The following is a 16,480-nucleotide window of genomic DNA, read 5'->3' on the forward strand; positions in this document are numbered from 1 at the left end:
CTCAAAGCATTGACCATGAGATTTCTGTAATGAATGTCAATAAATCAAAAGTAGGTTTGCAACTTACAGAAACACATCTGAACAACACCTGAACAGCCTACTCAAGATTGCTGCAGCTCAGACATTGTCCCCAGATTTTGATGCAATAATTCAGAGCAAGTGGTGTCAGGTATCAGAAACAAATAAACAAAATATTGCAAGGGTGCTAATCTTTTAAACATGTTTTTGTTTAAAGTTAAAAACAACACTCAAAAAACCAGTGGAAGAACATTTTAATCATCCAGGTCATTCCATTGCTGAGCTAAGAGTGGCAGTCCTTAACCCCACCCCCACCCCCGCCACGCAAAAAATAAAATTAAGGGGAAATCACAGTGTGAGATTGCTGGAGTTAATTTACAAGTTCAGAACAATGGATCCCATGGGCTGAATAGGGATATAGGATTCTTATATCACTACAGAGGCTAATTTTCTGCCCCAAAGCATATCCTCTCTGTACTAGTCAGTATAAATGAATCATGCAACATTAAACACATCCCAAAATTGTGGCAGTATTTTTAAAAAACTTGACAGACTGTAAAGCTTTATTATTTACAACTAGTCACTGATACATCCTGTCCTTCCCCCGAAACAAATGTGTAATCTAAGAGCAGCAGTCTTCAAACAAACAAACAAAATTCAAAGGGAAATTGCAACCTGAGATTGTTGAATTTGAGTTAATTCACAAGTTCAGAACAATGAATCCTGTGGGCTGAATAGAGATTATAGGATTCTTACACCACTATAGAGACTAATTATGTACCCCCAAGCATTTCCCCTCTGTATCAGTCAGTATAAATGAATCATGCAATGTTGAACACATCTCAAAATTTTGGCAGATTTTTAATAAAACCTGATAGACCGTAAAGCTTTACAGTTTATAACAAGTCACTGGTGCATCCTGTCTTTTCCCAAAACAAATGTGTAATCTTATGGCAGTCAGGTGATTCTGCCATGCCCTTTGAAAGCCAAACAGGCACAACAGAAGGTACATGCTTCCAGGGCTTGAATTCAGTAGGAGCTCACAGGAGCACAGCACCTGAACCTGCAGTCAGGGTCTGCATGCAGTGGGAAGTTCTCTCCCTGCTGCACATAGATCTTGGAGCATATGCAAATGAGATATGCTACTGAGCTCCTGCACCTTTCCTTCGCTACAAAACAACCCCTGAATGTACTTGCTTTCATGCTCACTTCTGAACATTGCTTAATGCAATTGGGCTTCATTGCCAAGCTGTTGGCCCTTCTTTAGTAGATCTGTAAGTATGGAAAAGCTGCTGGGAATTAATTCTACCAAAACTTGTGTTATGCCTGCCACAAACATGCAGAGTCCTAAGGCACCTTTAATACTTGAGAGATCAGATGTGATCTGTCTGTAAAAAATTGGTGTGTGTAGAGTTACTTGTTTCACTGCACTATATTAGAAGTTAGGGAAGGGAAACATCAGACAAGCTTGTTTTTATGCAGATGTAGATAAAGCAATTAATACTTGCTTTCTTTGGATTAGGAAAGGAAACCCAAATCTGAATACAGCGGCACCTCTGAGGGTTCTCCGCCTGTCTACTTGAACTTGTAAAGTGCCAAGAAGTTCCAGTGACATTCCTTGCAGCCATGGTTGCTAGCTCCAGGTTGGGAAATTCATGGAGATTTGAGGGTGGTGTTTGAGAAGGAGAGAGAGCTCAGCAGGGATGTGATACTACAGAGTCCTCCCTCCAAAGCTGCCATTTTCCCCAGGGGAAATGATCTCTGTAGTCCAGGAGAATTCCAGAACCCAGATGGAGATTGGCAACCCAGCCTGTACTAATGTACACAGCAGAGTCAGCAGATGCAACTGTTGAACTACCAACTGTAGAATAGAGGTTTGCTTTGAGGACTTTACATTATTGCAGCAATGACAGAAACTATATAGTTTACCAAGAGAAAGTAGAAGTCAACCAGAAGTCAGGGCTTTTTTAATAGAAAAAGCCCAGCAGGAATCATTTGCATATTAGGCCACACCCCCTGATACCAAGCCAGCCAGAACTGTGTTCCTGTGCATACCTGCTAAAAAAAAAAAAAAAGCCTTGCTGCTCAGTATTTTAACCCATATACAGTGCTTTTGATCACAAAACCTCTGGGTATAAAAACTATGAACCCTCATTCTACAAAAATCACCAGCACACAGCTTTCTTTACTGTCAACAGCATGACAATGGGAAAAGGCATGGATAGTCCTTTGCAGGTCTAAAGAGAAAACGTCTCCTTATGGACAAGGAACCCTGACCTGGATAGCCCAGCCTAACCTGCTCTCATCAGATCTTGGAGGCTAAGCAGGGTCAACTCTGGCAAGTACTTGGATGGGAGACCTCCAAGGAATTCCAGGGTCATGATGCAGAGACAGACAACCAACCTCTGAATGTCTCTTGCCTTGGAAACTTCCCCCTCACTTGCTGTAAGTGGGGGTAGGGAGGGAGGGAAGCATAGTGTTTTATCCATTAAAGGTCTCAAAAGAACAGATCAGGAAGAGGAAACACTCTATCTAGTCTAAAAGATTTTTTCCCCTTTTCCATATGCATATTCTCACAGTATATCATGCACTCTCGAAAAACAAGGTAAAACAAAGTACTCAGTGCCTCTGCAAAGCACTGGCATGATCATATAATCTTTTTGCAAGAATGAGAAATGAGACACACATCCAGCAATGCAAGCACCAAAGGGACTAATTTCAGTAAAGTCAGCTGTTGATCTAGCAACTGCAGGATGCTTTGAGAAAATTATTTTTAAATGTTATTTATAGTCCACCTTTCTCACTGAGACTCAAGGCAGATCACACAGTGTAGGTCAATACAATTGGGCATCCAATCAACAATGTAGTAAGATGAGAAACAATCTGAAACCAAATAAAATCGAAAACAAGGCATAAGTTTAACATGACATGGTTGTAAGCCAAAATGCCCTCAAACGAGGTTGGGGAATTGACAGGTGGGCACCTTTGGCTTAAAAAGGATCTAGAATGTATGTATACAGGATTCCACTTCCAGAAATTATTGCTTAAATTTGCCAAGGACACTAATTAAGTAAAACAATTAAAAATTATTACAGAAAAATATAGAACGCACATACAAGGTAATGAATACATACAACACACATACAGTCCTAATAAAAATAGAGAGAAATGCATAGAGGTAACATAAGGATGGACAAACAGGGTGATAATTACCAATCGTAGTCTTCAAGGAAGGCTCCAGTGGCGACAAATGAGGACTAGGGGGAAGGGACCCTCAACTGATCAGGAATCGGGGATGTATCTAAATAGCAGGAATGGGGTACTGCTAGATGCACACCTGTGGGGAGCTGGGTCACAGGTTATAAGGACTACCTTGAGCTCTTAGGGGATGGGAGGTACAGGGGCAGATGGCAGGTGGTCAGCTGGTACATGACCTCAGAAAAAGGGGAGGCTCCAAAATGACCATAAGGGCTGGACTTATGCAGTAGCCAATAGCCAGTTTATTGGGGGCACCTGATTGGATGCCCATACCTGGTCAATGAGCAGGCTTGGCCCTGGTTACCTGATTGGACTTCCAGGTAACAATGGGCCAAAGGGGGAGGCTCCAGGATGACCATTAAGGGAAAGAATGGGAGAAATTATTGGGGTGGGGGTGATTAAAACTATCAAACTTATCTAAAAAGGTGACAATAGATGGCCAAATTGCTACCTAAGGTAACTATACAAAGACACTTAGCTCTAGGTGAAGATGTTCTTCCTCTTCTTCATTTCTCTACTGGCACCAGCCTTTGTCTTGGATTCCGTTGGACAAAGGCTCAGGCAGTCTGACAGGATCCACGCCTAAGATAAGCTTGATGGCCTTGTGCATAGGTGACATCTGTTGAGTACGTGAGCCTCTCGCTTCGCTGTAATGGAGTCTGGCACTGTAGCAAGATAGCTGCTGGTGATGTTAGCCTTCCCATATGGATTCTATGGTCAAGGCTGGAAACCGCTTGCCTGGACAGTTTCTGGTGGCGCACCTTCTTCCGCTGCAATGGCTGAGATGGTGATCGCACAGAGTAACTGGAAACCCATCTGTTCTCCTGGTTAGCACTCTTCCGGAGACACGGAGTGCTGCTGCAACATTGTGGCTGTTTTGTACTCACATAAGTCCATACATTCTGTTTGTACTCACATAAGTCCATACATTCTGGTAGAAAAAACCCATGTTCTCCTGGCAGGTGTGTGTGAGTTGATTCTCCAGGCACCCTGGCAACCAAATGGTTGACTACGATGTTCTGAAATTAGGGCTCTTTTTCTCACATGGTAAACAATGAAGAAATTACACAGTAGGATAATACATACATCAACAGATAGTGCACTCTCTATATAGTAATACAGTGCATGGTCTCTTTCCCTTCATTAAAGCATCTTCCTGAACCTTTTCATTATAGTATGGCCTTATTACCTGTGTGCAAATGCCTTCCTGAATTATTCAGTTTTGCATAATTCAGTTTTGTGGAATGCCAGGAGAGTGGGAAACTTCCTGACTTCATCAGGCAGGCCATTCCATAAGGTGGGGACCACAACAAGGAAGTTGTTGAGTATGGGCAGTTGTTGTTGATTTTGCCCATTTGCAGGGTAGCACCAGCAGAAGACCCTGAACTTGATAGCCCAGGGTAGCTCAATCTTGTCAGATCTCGGAAGCTAAGCAGGATCAGTCTTGACTAGTATTTGGAAGGGAAACCACCGAGAAATTCAAAGGTTGCAACACAGAGGCAGGCAAGGACAAATCACCTCTGAAAGTTCCTTGCCTTGAAAACCCTAAGGGGTCACCATAGGTCAGTTGCGATTTGATGGCACTTTTCTCCTCTTCAGGGCTTTTGTGTGTGTGTGTGTAGCAGGCACTCCTTTGCATATTAGGCCACAGGGCCTACTGTAAGCTCCAGGAGGATTGGCTACATCAGGGGTATGTGGCCTAATATGCAAAGGAGTCCCTGCTACAAAAAAAAAAAAAAAAAGCCCTGCTCCTCTTTCACCACCAGTGGCAGAAAGCCTGTTCAGATTAGCAAAGCTGTACAAAGGGGAGAGGTAGGTACCTGCAGATACCTAGGTTCAAAGCTATGGACTTTGTGTATGACCACTGATGTCTTGAACTGATCCCATTAACAGATGTGAAGCCAGTGGACTGACTGCAGAGTGGAAATAACAAGCATGCACTGCCTAGCTCCTGATAAGAAGAAAGCTGCAGCATTCTGCATCCACTGAAGTCTCCAAGTGGATTTTGAGGGAGACTTATGCAGAGTGCATTATGATAGCTTAGTCTTGAGGTTATCATGATGTAGATCCAGGTGGCAAGATCAGTCAAGGGAGGGGGCCATTTTGCAGGCTAAACTGAGGTGGAAGAAAGCATTTATTTTTTGCAGCTGTATTAAAAACTGCTAACTGTATGCATACAGTTGAACTTGAGAAAGGAAAAGTCAGCCATTAGGGAAAACCCTTGCTCTCTAGGTCATTATCCAGCCTACTTGTATTGCAAAAGATCTATCCCTAAGTGCTTTAGGCCTTTTCCCCAGACTGCCTGTTGCCAGAGTAGTCACATGAGCGAACCTTCATTATTTCTTACTCCATACAGTTCTGGTGGGCGGACCAGTTCTTGTGCATGCCTAAACCCATAATCTGTTTTCTGAAGAGGACTAAAGAAGCTTGATCAAAATACTCCAGGGGAAAGAAAGGACTCCACCTGTCCATCTGCTTTTCCACTGCTTGAAAAAGAGCCCAGCACTATCATCTTGGTCTTCTGTTAAAATGGCCAACAACTCATGTAGTAGAAAAAGGCAGCCTTTGGCTAATAAGGATCCACTTCAGACCACAGAAGATCTTGAAATGTGAGTATCCAAGGAGAGAAGTCAAGACTTGCAGGTAGTATATCATACTACAGAATATATGTTGGGAAGTTTAATCAACAGTAATGTTCTGTTCTGTGGTCATTAAAATAATTAAATGAGTACATCTTGTTATCTAAAGCTGTTTATCATCTTCTTGTACCCCTCTATATCAAAGATTTTTTTCTGATGCAAAGGGGTTGGGGGTGTTATCTGACTGCTATCCCTGAGTCCGCTTGCGGAGAGGCCGGGATATAAGTCGAACGTAATAAATAAATAAATAAAATCGATGAATCCATGACTATGTACATGTTAGAAGCTCTGGTTTTACCAAACACACATGATCAGAATTGTTGTAGGGTTTGTATTAAATGTGTAAGCATTTGTATGAAGTGTATGAGCTGTCAGAAGCTTTTCTTTGTCACAGCCAACATCTTTCACTGTTACCGTACATTTCTGTTTTTTCTTGTCTGAACTTCCAGTTATTTGGCTTGAGCAATCTGTGATGTGAAGGCAGCTATTCCTATAAACCCGTCATTGTGCCAGATTTGTGTCTCTCCAAATAATAAAAAGGACATACATAATTCAAAGTGACGGAGATGCTTGTAAAAAAATGACACAATAGAAACCTTTGATGTGTAACTGGGGTGAATAATAGCAAAGCTGTCTAACTTTCTCCTTCCTTTTTCTGAGGTACAATTCTCTGTGTGTCTTGTTCACCTTCAGGGCTGACCCTGCCACAAGGCAAACTAGGCAATTGCCTAGGGCAGTGGCCCCCAACCTTTTTGACACCAGGAACCGGTTTTGTGGAAGACAATTTTTCCACAGACCGGTGGGGGTGCTGGGGGTTTTGCTGCCCATCCTTGCCCCCTTCATGGGGGTCTTCAAATGAGGGGTAGGCAAAGGTCACTGCTGTGCTACCCCTTCCGCCTACCCAGGAACTGGGCAAATGAAACAGGTGGTGCTTTGGAGTGAGACTGTATTGCCTCTTCCATCTGCCTGGGATATGGGTGGGCGAAAGGGGTGGTGTGGTGTCTCTGCCTTCCTCTGATTAGCTTCTGAGATTGGGCTAGCCTGGGCCATTACCTCCTTTCAAATAAACAGCCAATATTGCCTCTTTGAAGTGAAAATAAACACATAACTCACATGGGAGATCCTGATTGTGGATCTTCCATACCACATTCATGTTGGTCCTGTTGCCCATCATAACAGAGCAGTAGTGGGTACAGGCAAAAATTAAAGTGGTGCATCCCTTCCCCACATCCAGTTACACTACAGTGTGGAAAAGACTTCATCTATTGAATGTTCTCCTGTTTTTATCTGTGCAAGGCACAGAAACTCCTTCAGAGAAAAAGCTACAACTTCATATCTATATGTATTTGTTTGTTTGTTTAGATCTATATCCTGCCCTCCCCGCCAAAGCAGGCTCAACATATGTATTGTTTTATGTTTAAATTTAACTTTGAGTTTTGGTGTAATATAAACATTGACTGATTCTGAGTGGAATATCCCAGGGACCACCAAACCAAACGTTTTTGCCTAGTTTTGGCTACAAACGATTACATCACAGCTCACACACTTCATTGGTTTAAAATTTGATACTGCGAGTTCCTGCATCAACAAAGGAGTAGCAAGACTGAAGTGCCACTAGAAATCCCAGTGCAATGGCCAATGTCACTGTGACTAGTGGTATTCCATACAGAGGTTTGCATTCCTCAAAAACTCTGCTTACACTTGAGAGAGTTAAGATGGAAAAGGTAAAATCCTCAGGGTTAAAACAAAAAATTAAAATTAAAAGAGGCTTATCATAGACTTATCATTATGGAGCCGTAGAGCTGTACGTCTGCCTCCCTCCAATGCTCGACCGGAAGTCTGGTATTCCATACCCCATGACCCCATCTTGCAAACAAGTATAACTCATAACATGCTGTGATGGTACCAATCCTGCCAGCAGCAGTTAGTTGGGTGGGGCAGGGGAAACCCACAGCATAGTGACATTGTATTACACGGTGTGGTGGTATTACAAAATCCTTGTGTTTTTGTTGGGCGATGGCATAAGAACTTTGAATTAGAGGCTCAGTGGGACTTTTGAGTCTTCTCCAGCAAACTCTTTTCTCTTTGCCAACAGAGCACTGGGCAGAAATGGTGGCTGCCTTCTACTCCATAAAGCACCCTACAGAACTTGCTATTGGCTTTGTTGCAAAGTTTATTTACAATTATATATATTTTTTATTTGATTTGATTTATATCCTGCCCTCCTCGCCGAAGCAGGCTCAGGGCGGCTCACAGTATAACAATCACAACAAACAATTAAAATCAATACATATTATAAAAATTACACATTCAATAGTTAAAACAGTCAGAATAATTTGGTGCTAATCTCTTTGATATCATGTTTTCAGTGGCAATGGTATTTCTTCAGTTTCCCTATGATACAGGCTCCGCGTCAGTTGAAAGCCAACCGGAAGAGAGCTGTCTTACAAACCTTGTGGAACAGGACAAGATTCCGCAAGGCCCTCACTTCCTCTGGTAGTTGATTCCACCAGTAGGGGGCTGCAATCAAGAAGGCCCTCTCTCTAGTGATGTTTAATTGGCCTCCTTCAGCCCGAGGATTACTAATAGATTTTGAGATCCAGATCAAAGTACCCTCTCGGGAACATGTGGAGAGAGAGAGTCCCTAAGGTAGGAAGGTCCTAGGCCATACATAAAAACATAAGAGAAGCCATGTTGGATCAGGCCAATGGTCCATCCAGTCCAACACTCTATATCACACAGTGGCCCAAAAAATTATTTATACACACACACACACACATATATATATATACACACACACTGTGGCTAATAGCCACTGATGTACCTCTGCTCCATATTTTTATCTAACCCCTTCTTGAAGCTGTCTATGCTTGTAGCCGCCACCACCTCCTGTGGCAGTGAATTCCACATGTTAATCACGCTTTGGGTGAAGAAGTATTTCCTTTTATCTGTTTTAACCTAACTGCTCAGCAATTTCATCGAATGCCGAGTTCTTGTATTGTGAGAAAGGGAGAAAAGTACTTCTTTCTCTACTTTCTCCATCCCATGCATTATCTTGTAAACCTCTATCAGGTCACCCCGCAGTTGACGTTTCTCCAAGCTAAAGAGCCCCAAGGGTTTTAACCTTTCTTCATAGGGAAAGTGTTCCAACCATTTAATCATTCTAGTTGCCCTTTTCTGGACTTTTTCCAAATCTATAATATCCTTTTTGAGGTGTGGTGACCAGAATTGCACACAGTATTCCAAATACAGGGCATTAAAGGTAATAACCAGCACCTTGTAACGAATCCAGTATACTATTAGCAGCCAGTGCAGTTCCCACAGTCCCGGCTGTATGTGCTCCCACCTGGGAAGCCTCATAGCAGCCTGGCTGCCATGTTCTGCACTAACCGTAGTTTCCGGGTTCGACACAGGGGCAGGCCCAAGTAGAGGGCATTACAGTAGTCCAGCCTCGAGGTGACCATTGCATGGATCACCGTTGCCAGGTTGCCGCGCTCCAGGAAGGGGACCAACTGCCTCACCCGCCTAAGATGGAAAAAAACTGATTTAGCATTGGCTGCTATCTGGGCCTCAATTGTCAAGGCAGGCTCCAGCAGCACCCCCAAGCTTCTAACCCTGTGCGCCATTGTCAGTGGTGCACCATCAAATGCTGGTAAGGGGATTTCCCTGCCCAGACTGCCACGACTCAGGCAAAGGACCTCTGTCTTCGCTGGATTCAGCTTCAAGCAACTCAGCCTAAGCCATCCTGCCTCAGCTTGCAACGCCAGATCCAGATTTTCTGGAACACAGCCAGGCCGGCTGTCCATCAGCAGATAGAGCTGGGTGTCATCAGTGTACTGGTGGCAACCCAACCCATACCTCCGGGCAGTCTGGGCAAGGGAGTGCATGTAGATGTTGATCAACATCGGGGAGAGCACCGCCCCCTGAGGCACCCCACAATTAAGCGCGTGCCTCCGGGACAGCTCTCCCCCAATCACCACCCTTTGTCCCCAACCATCTAGGAAAGAGAAAAGCCACTGCAAGGCCAACCCCTGAATCCCTGTGTTGGTGAGGCGGCAGGTCAGTAACTGATGGTCGACCGTTTCGAACGCAGCTGATAGGCCTAACAACAACAGTACTGCCGAGCTGCCTTGGTCTAATGCCGCTGGAGGTCATCCACCAGGGCGACCAGCATTGTCTCCATCCTATGACCCGGGCGGAAGCTGGACTGGTGGGGGTCTAGGACAGAAAATTCTGTAACTGTAGCACTACTGCGCTCTCAATAATTTTACCCAAAAAGGGTAAATTCAAGACCTGCCGGTAGTGTGCCGGGTCTGATGTAGGTTTTTTCAAGAGAGGGCGGACCACAGCCTCTTTGAGAGATGTTGGGAAAGGCCCTTCAGAGAGGGATCTATTTACGATATCGCGTATAGCAGGGGTGGCCAACGGTAGCTCTCCAGATATTTTTTGCCTACAACTCCCATCAGCCCCAGCCAACATGGCCAATGGCTGGGGCTGATGGGAGTTGTAGGCAAAAAACATCTGGAGCTATTGTTGGCCACCCCTGCCGTATAGGACATCTGAGCTCCCTCTGGCAAGCTTTAATTAGCCAGGAGGGGCAAGGGTCCAAATCACAGGTTGTTGGGTGCACAGTGGATTTCGCATATAGCTCCACAGAACACTTTATGGGGAATACAGAACAGAAAGTAGCTGCCACTTCTGCCTGTCTGCCCTGTTTGCAAGAACAAATAGGCTTGCATGAGTCTGGGAGGCACAAAACCCCCATTGACGCTCTGATTCAAAGTTCTTGTGTTGTGTAATTCTGACCCATTATTTTTTAGATGTTTTAAACATTGTTGGCAGTGATACCAATCCACAGGAACAATGACGTTTTAGCCCCTTGTATTTAATTCTTCCCTCCTGCTTTGCTATCATTATTCCGTAATGAATGTCTGCCTAATCTTAATCCCTTGTTTGTTCCCATATGCCTTACAATATTTTGTCCTCCTTTTGTCAGTCCTTTGTTTTCAACTGAAATAGATTAGATTTAAATACCGGTGTTGTTTTAAAACCAGACAAAAAGTCATGAGTGTTTCTTTTCCTCTTTCCTTGTCATATGATGGAAATTGCTTGCTAGCCAGCTTGGCTAATTTTGTTGTTGTTGTTTCACTATTTTTTAAAGAAAATTTTTTGCCCAGTTTCACCTTCATGTATGCTTTTTTGCCTACCAGGCAGCCTGTAATTTGCTATGCCCCAAATGACAGAAACAAAAAACAAAAGAATTGTTATATTTGCTTCTTGACCTTGTATACTTTTTAAAAAGCAAGAGGAAGACACAAATCTGATATCAGTTTCCTCAAAAATAATAGCAGTGGCCAGAAAGAAAAATAATTAATTGTCAGGTTACATGTTGCATTTAGAGGCTTTTCTGGTTGCATGGGAACCATTTATCTGTAATCAGCTCCCTTGCAGTGGAAGAATATTTAAATGACCTAACTATGTAGGCAACACCTGATCATGTGCATTTTTACCTATGCCAAGAAGAGGAATTCAGTGGAACAATCCTATGTGTTTCGGTTTCACTTACGTGACTGGATAATTTAAACCAGTAGTCCACAAACATGATGACCATGGCATATAGCATATAGCTGCTTCTTCCCCAAACGATCTCTTCCCTTAATTCTAAGAACTAAACTTTCCTTGTTTATACATACATACATAATTTATCTCTGCAGTCATTGACCAGATACATAAAAGAGGAACATTCCCTCCAGGTCAGTGGAATAGGAGATGCTTCAGAAGAGGTCCTGAGACATTATCTCTGTGTCTACAGGGAGCACTGTGGAACCTCCCAACATTTTGTGATTGGACCCTTATAGCAGTCATATTGTTGTGGCACCCAATCTGTTCCCAGAATTCAAAAAATGTCCAATAATTGAACAAACTTGGGGAACCCGATTTAAAGATTCTTCCATGGGAGTTGTTTATGGCTAGGAGAACATCTATAGACTAGGCACTATAGATCTTCCAGGTTCCAAGGAAACAGTAACGGGTCCAGCCCTATCAAATTGCTCGCTAACATATTTGGAGTAAAATTCTACCTTCCTCTGCCTTTCCTTCTGAACATTTTATGTATGGATAAACCTTGAAAGGCCTTCAAAAACAGGATATAAATAGCCAGCCATGGACAACTTTCTTACTCAGCATGTCCACAAATATATGTTAATATATGCATTGCTTCTCATGCCATGAAATATTTATCTGCATTTTTTAATTCTGCCAGGTCTTTTCTGACTATGGAAGTTCACCTGTATAAGCAGACTTACTGCAGATGTTGGATCACAAATCTGCAGTAGCAGGAGATAACGTTTTCTATCTAACTTTTCCTTTCTCCCACCCTAGAAGCCCTTGTGTGTCTAAGCGGGTAAACCAAGAGTAATGCATCTTATCAGATCTACTCAAGACCATATAATTTTTGAGGGTAAAAAGAAGTGTGACAGAAATATGTTGCCCTGAGCTCTAAGGGCAACAAGACTCTGTGCTGAATTACTGATTTTAAGGGTTTTCTCTCCTGCCTTTTGTTCTACCTATGAACATAAGGTAATGCAGGATCCTCCCAACCAGCCACTGAACAAGACCACCCCCATTTGCAAAACGGCTTCAGCCTAAACCCAGTGATTTCAATGAGAGCACAATAAGCCTTCTTCCTGGTTGGGTCCAATCCTGGCCAGTTAAACTTCCCACCCCTGATCATCATAGGCAGGCTGTGTTCGTCCCTTCCAAGCACTGCCCACAGGTGCGCTGTGCTGTACTTTCCGGGATGAACGCCAGACACAACACTCCTCCCCCCCCCCTAGTTCAAGAGACAGTCTTTCAAATGAGCGAGTGGCCGCCACTCTCTGAGTGACCACCGAGGTTCAATCTGGGGAGCTGAGGCTGCTGCCTGGGGTTCTGTAACCACTGGTTTCTCGCTTTGGGCCACGCTCAGCAGAGCGTGGTCTCTATCCTGCGGAGGTATCTCCCCCGCCCTGTAAGGCTCCTCCACCAGCGAACCCAGCGAGCTTAGCAGGGTTGCTTCTTACGGCAGCCCCGTGCTCTCCCCGTTCCCCCTGGCCCTGCCGGTTCCTCCAGCAGGGTGCTGCGGCAGAGTTGGTCCATGTATCTGCGGAGGCACTGCCCCTCTTCCAATAAGACCTCATATGAGCGGGACCCAGTGAGCCGCAGCACCCAAGCTGGTATCCACTCCAGCCCACTCGCAAAGTTCTTGGCATAGACCAGCTTCCCCGGAAAGAACCCCCTAGTGGCTTCCCTGGTATCGGGGGAGCTGCAGAGATCCGGGGCCTGGTCGGGGTGTAACCTATCTAGCCTGGTGGTTAACCGCCTGCCCATGAGTAACTCGGCAGAGCTTACGCCCATAGCCGGGTTGGGGTTGATCCTGTTCTCAAACAGGAAGGCGGAGAGTCGGTGGTCCCAATCCCCCTGGACTATGCGACCCAGGGCCTCCTTGGTTGTGCGAATCATGCGCTCCACTTGGCCGTTAGTGGCTGGGTGAAAGGGAGCGGACCGTATGTGGCAGATGAGGTACCTAATCAGGAATTCCTGGAACTCCCGGGAGGTAAAAGCGGTGCCGTTGTCTGTCACTACAGTGTCAAGGATTCCATGGGTGCAAAAAACCCTCCATAAGGCTCTGACTGCGGCCGCAGTGGAGGTGGAAGCGACTGGGATAACCTCCAGCCACTTTGTGTAAGCATCCACCAAGATAAAGAATATTTGCCACTGGTATGGCCCCGCAAAGTCTAACTGTAGCCGGGACCACGGCACCCGATTGGATTCCCAGCAGTGAATGGGGGCACTGGGTGGATTTGGCCAGGACTCTTGGCAGGGCAGGCACCTCCTAACCCACCCCTCTATTTCTTCATCCATTTCTGGTCACCATACATAGCTCCGTGCCACAGCTTTCATACGCACTATCCCTGGGTGTGTCTTGTGCAAGGCTTCGAGCACCTGCTTCCGGAGTGGGGGAGGGACCATCACTCTACTGCCCCAAAGAATACACCCTTTGTGTAAGGAGAGTTCTTCCAGGTGGGAAACAAACGGTCTGAATGCAGCGTCCAATTTGCCTGTGGGCCAACCCTTCCCCACCCAGTCTGAAACACATGCAAGGATGCAATCTCTCCCCGTGGACCTGGCTACCTCCGCTGCATGGAGGGGCTGCTCTGGCAGAGACTCCAGGAGCATCACGTGGTGGGCCGGATCTGGGTCCATCTCTGGCAGCGGAAGGCAGCTGAGGGCATCTGCATGGCCAATTGCCTTGCCGGGGCGGTAGACGAGCTTGTAGGTGTATGAGTTAAGGAACTCGTTTCACTGCAGGACACACTGCAACAGGATCTGCAGTGTCTGGCGGTCTGGGGTGAGTAGGCCGAGCAATGGCTTGTGGTCTGTGGCAATCGTGAAGCGCCTACCATACAGGTAGTCACTGAATTTCTATACGTCCGCCACGATTGCCAATTCCATCAGGCAGGGACCCCCCTCAATCAAGACCTGCACTTTGACCTTGTCGGGGGCGTCCTGGGGCAAGTTCATTTCCTGGATGCTGTTTTCAACTGTCGTGCATGCGTCTGTCGAGTCGTGGTGTGCGGACTGGGGCCTCCCGTTTGGGTCTAGCCCTGCAAGCTCGGGCGATGTGGCCCACTTTTCCGCAGCTTCTGCAATCCACATTATGGTAGGGGCAGTCTCAGCACTTGTGTGGGTCCCCACTGCTGGTGCACTTAGTGCTTGGCTTTTCCGCTGCCTGTGATCGGTTTGGTGTTTTCAGCCCTCTGCGTGGCTTGTGTTGAAGCTGATGTGCCCCTTCCTCGTCGGAGCCGTCCGAGATCGAGGCAATGGCAGCCTGGTTCACGGAAGGGCTGGTGTGCGTCTGTTCGAAGGCGGTTGCCTGTCGGAGCGCTTTCGCAAGGTCGATGTCTTTGTCCTCATATGCTAGCAACTTTCGGCGCATTTTTTCCTCCCTGACGCCAACCATGAAACGGTCCAGCAGGATCTCTTCCAGGTACCTCATGAAATCGCATCTCCGGGCCAATCCATGGAGCTCTGCAAGATACTCGGCGGTGGACTCAGCTTGTCTCTGCTGTCTCATGTAGAACGCGTGCCTGCATGTGAGATGAGACAACTGTGGCGCCATGTGGTTAGTCATTGCCTTGACCAGCTGGTCGTAGGCGGCCCTTGCGAGGGTGGTCGGCGCAATGAGTCGCTTCATCAGCTGGATGGTCTCCAGTCCGCACGAACTCAGGAGAAGCACCTTCTTCTCTGTCGCTGCCTCCATTTTGTGCGGCTCTATGTAGTAGTTGATCTGGTCCACCCATGATTCCCATAAGTCAGGCCAGGTGACATTGAATGCCGGTAGGGTTTGTCTGGGAGCAGTTGGTATGCCCACGGCCGCGGAAGCACTAGAGCTCAGATCACAGGGCTTGCAGGCAGCTGGAGGCTGCTCTCTGCTCACCGGAATCCCACCTTCATCGCCAATGTAATGTACTGAAGTCAGAGACGTTAAGATGGCAACATGCTTTATTAGCGAGTACATCACAAAGACAACATGGCGGGTTCGGGTCCCCTGTTATATACATTTCCCAGAACAACCTTCTTCCTGGTCAGGACCAATCCTGGCCAGTTAAATTTCCCGCCACTGATCATCAGAGGCAGGCTGTATTGGTCCCTTCCAGGCACCGCCCACAAGTGCGCTGTGCTGTACTTTCCGGGACGAACGCCAGACACAACAGTTTTCTATCTAACTTTTCCTGTCTCCCACCTTAGAAGCCCTTGTGTGTCTAAGCAGGTAAACCAACAGTAGCGCATCTTATCAGATCTATCCAAGATCATATAATTTTTGAGGGTAAAAAGAAGTGTGACAGAAATATGTTGCCCTGAGCTATAAGGGCAACAAGACTCTGTGCTGAATTACTGACTCTGTGCTGAATTTTAAGGGTTTTCTCTCCTGCCTTTTGTTCTACCTATGAACATAAGGTAATGCAGGGTCCTCCCAACCAGCCACTGCACAAGACTTCCCCCATTTGCAAAACTGCTTCAGCCTAAACCCAGTGGTTTCAATGAGAGCTCAATAAACCCTCACGGGATGGCATCGCCAGTCTTGCAAGGCTCCTCCTGCCTAGTATTCGCCAACAATATGTTGGGATTGATGTCGGGGGGGGGGGGGGGGCGCGCACATTTGTCTCTGTCTCTGAAATGCCTGAGAGCGTCTGTGCATCCATTGTACCTTGGGAAGCGTCTCGGCCTGCAGCCAAGTATGCCTGCCTGAGGCAAAGTCTCCCTTGGGGCGGGGGGGGGGGGGAGTCAGTGTCATCATGACTCATCCCCCACCCTATTTACATTGTCGGGGATTTGGGTCACACACAGCTCCTCTCTCCGTCACTGCTCGGCTCTTACCTCCCGCCCCCGCGGTTTACACGCAATCCTTTCCCCCTCTGGCTCGCTCGCCGCCTCCTCCTCCTTCGCCCCCTCTTTTACCTCATCTTCTATTTCCCGCCCCCTACCCCGGCCTTTGCCACACGCCTATTGTTCTCTCTCCTTCC

At 46.2% G+C, this 16,480-nt stretch overlaps 1 protein-coding gene across 1 annotated transcript in view; it reads left to right on the forward strand.

Annotated features, from left to right (window-relative positions):
- Window positions 1-5,693: 5,693 nt before the first annotated feature.
- Window positions 5,694-16,480, forward strand: part of MMD (monocyte to macrophage differentiation associated) — a 46,441-nt gene continuing 35,654 nt past the window's right edge. The window contains exon 1 of the mRNA XM_060251981.1: window positions 5,694-5,885. Coding sequence (XP_060107964.1) covers window positions 5,806-5,885 — 80 coding nt within the window. The 5' untranslated portion in view covers window positions 5,694-5,805. The remainder of the gene's footprint in view (window positions 5,886-16,480) is intronic.

The sequence above is a fragment of the Heteronotia binoei genome, chromosome 13, assembly GCF_032191835.1.
Source record: "Heteronotia binoei isolate CCM8104 ecotype False Entrance Well chromosome 13, APGP_CSIRO_Hbin_v1, whole genome shotgun sequence".
In the NCBI taxonomy this organism is placed as follows: Eukaryota; Metazoa; Chordata; class Lepidosauria; order Squamata; family Gekkonidae; genus Heteronotia; species Heteronotia binoei.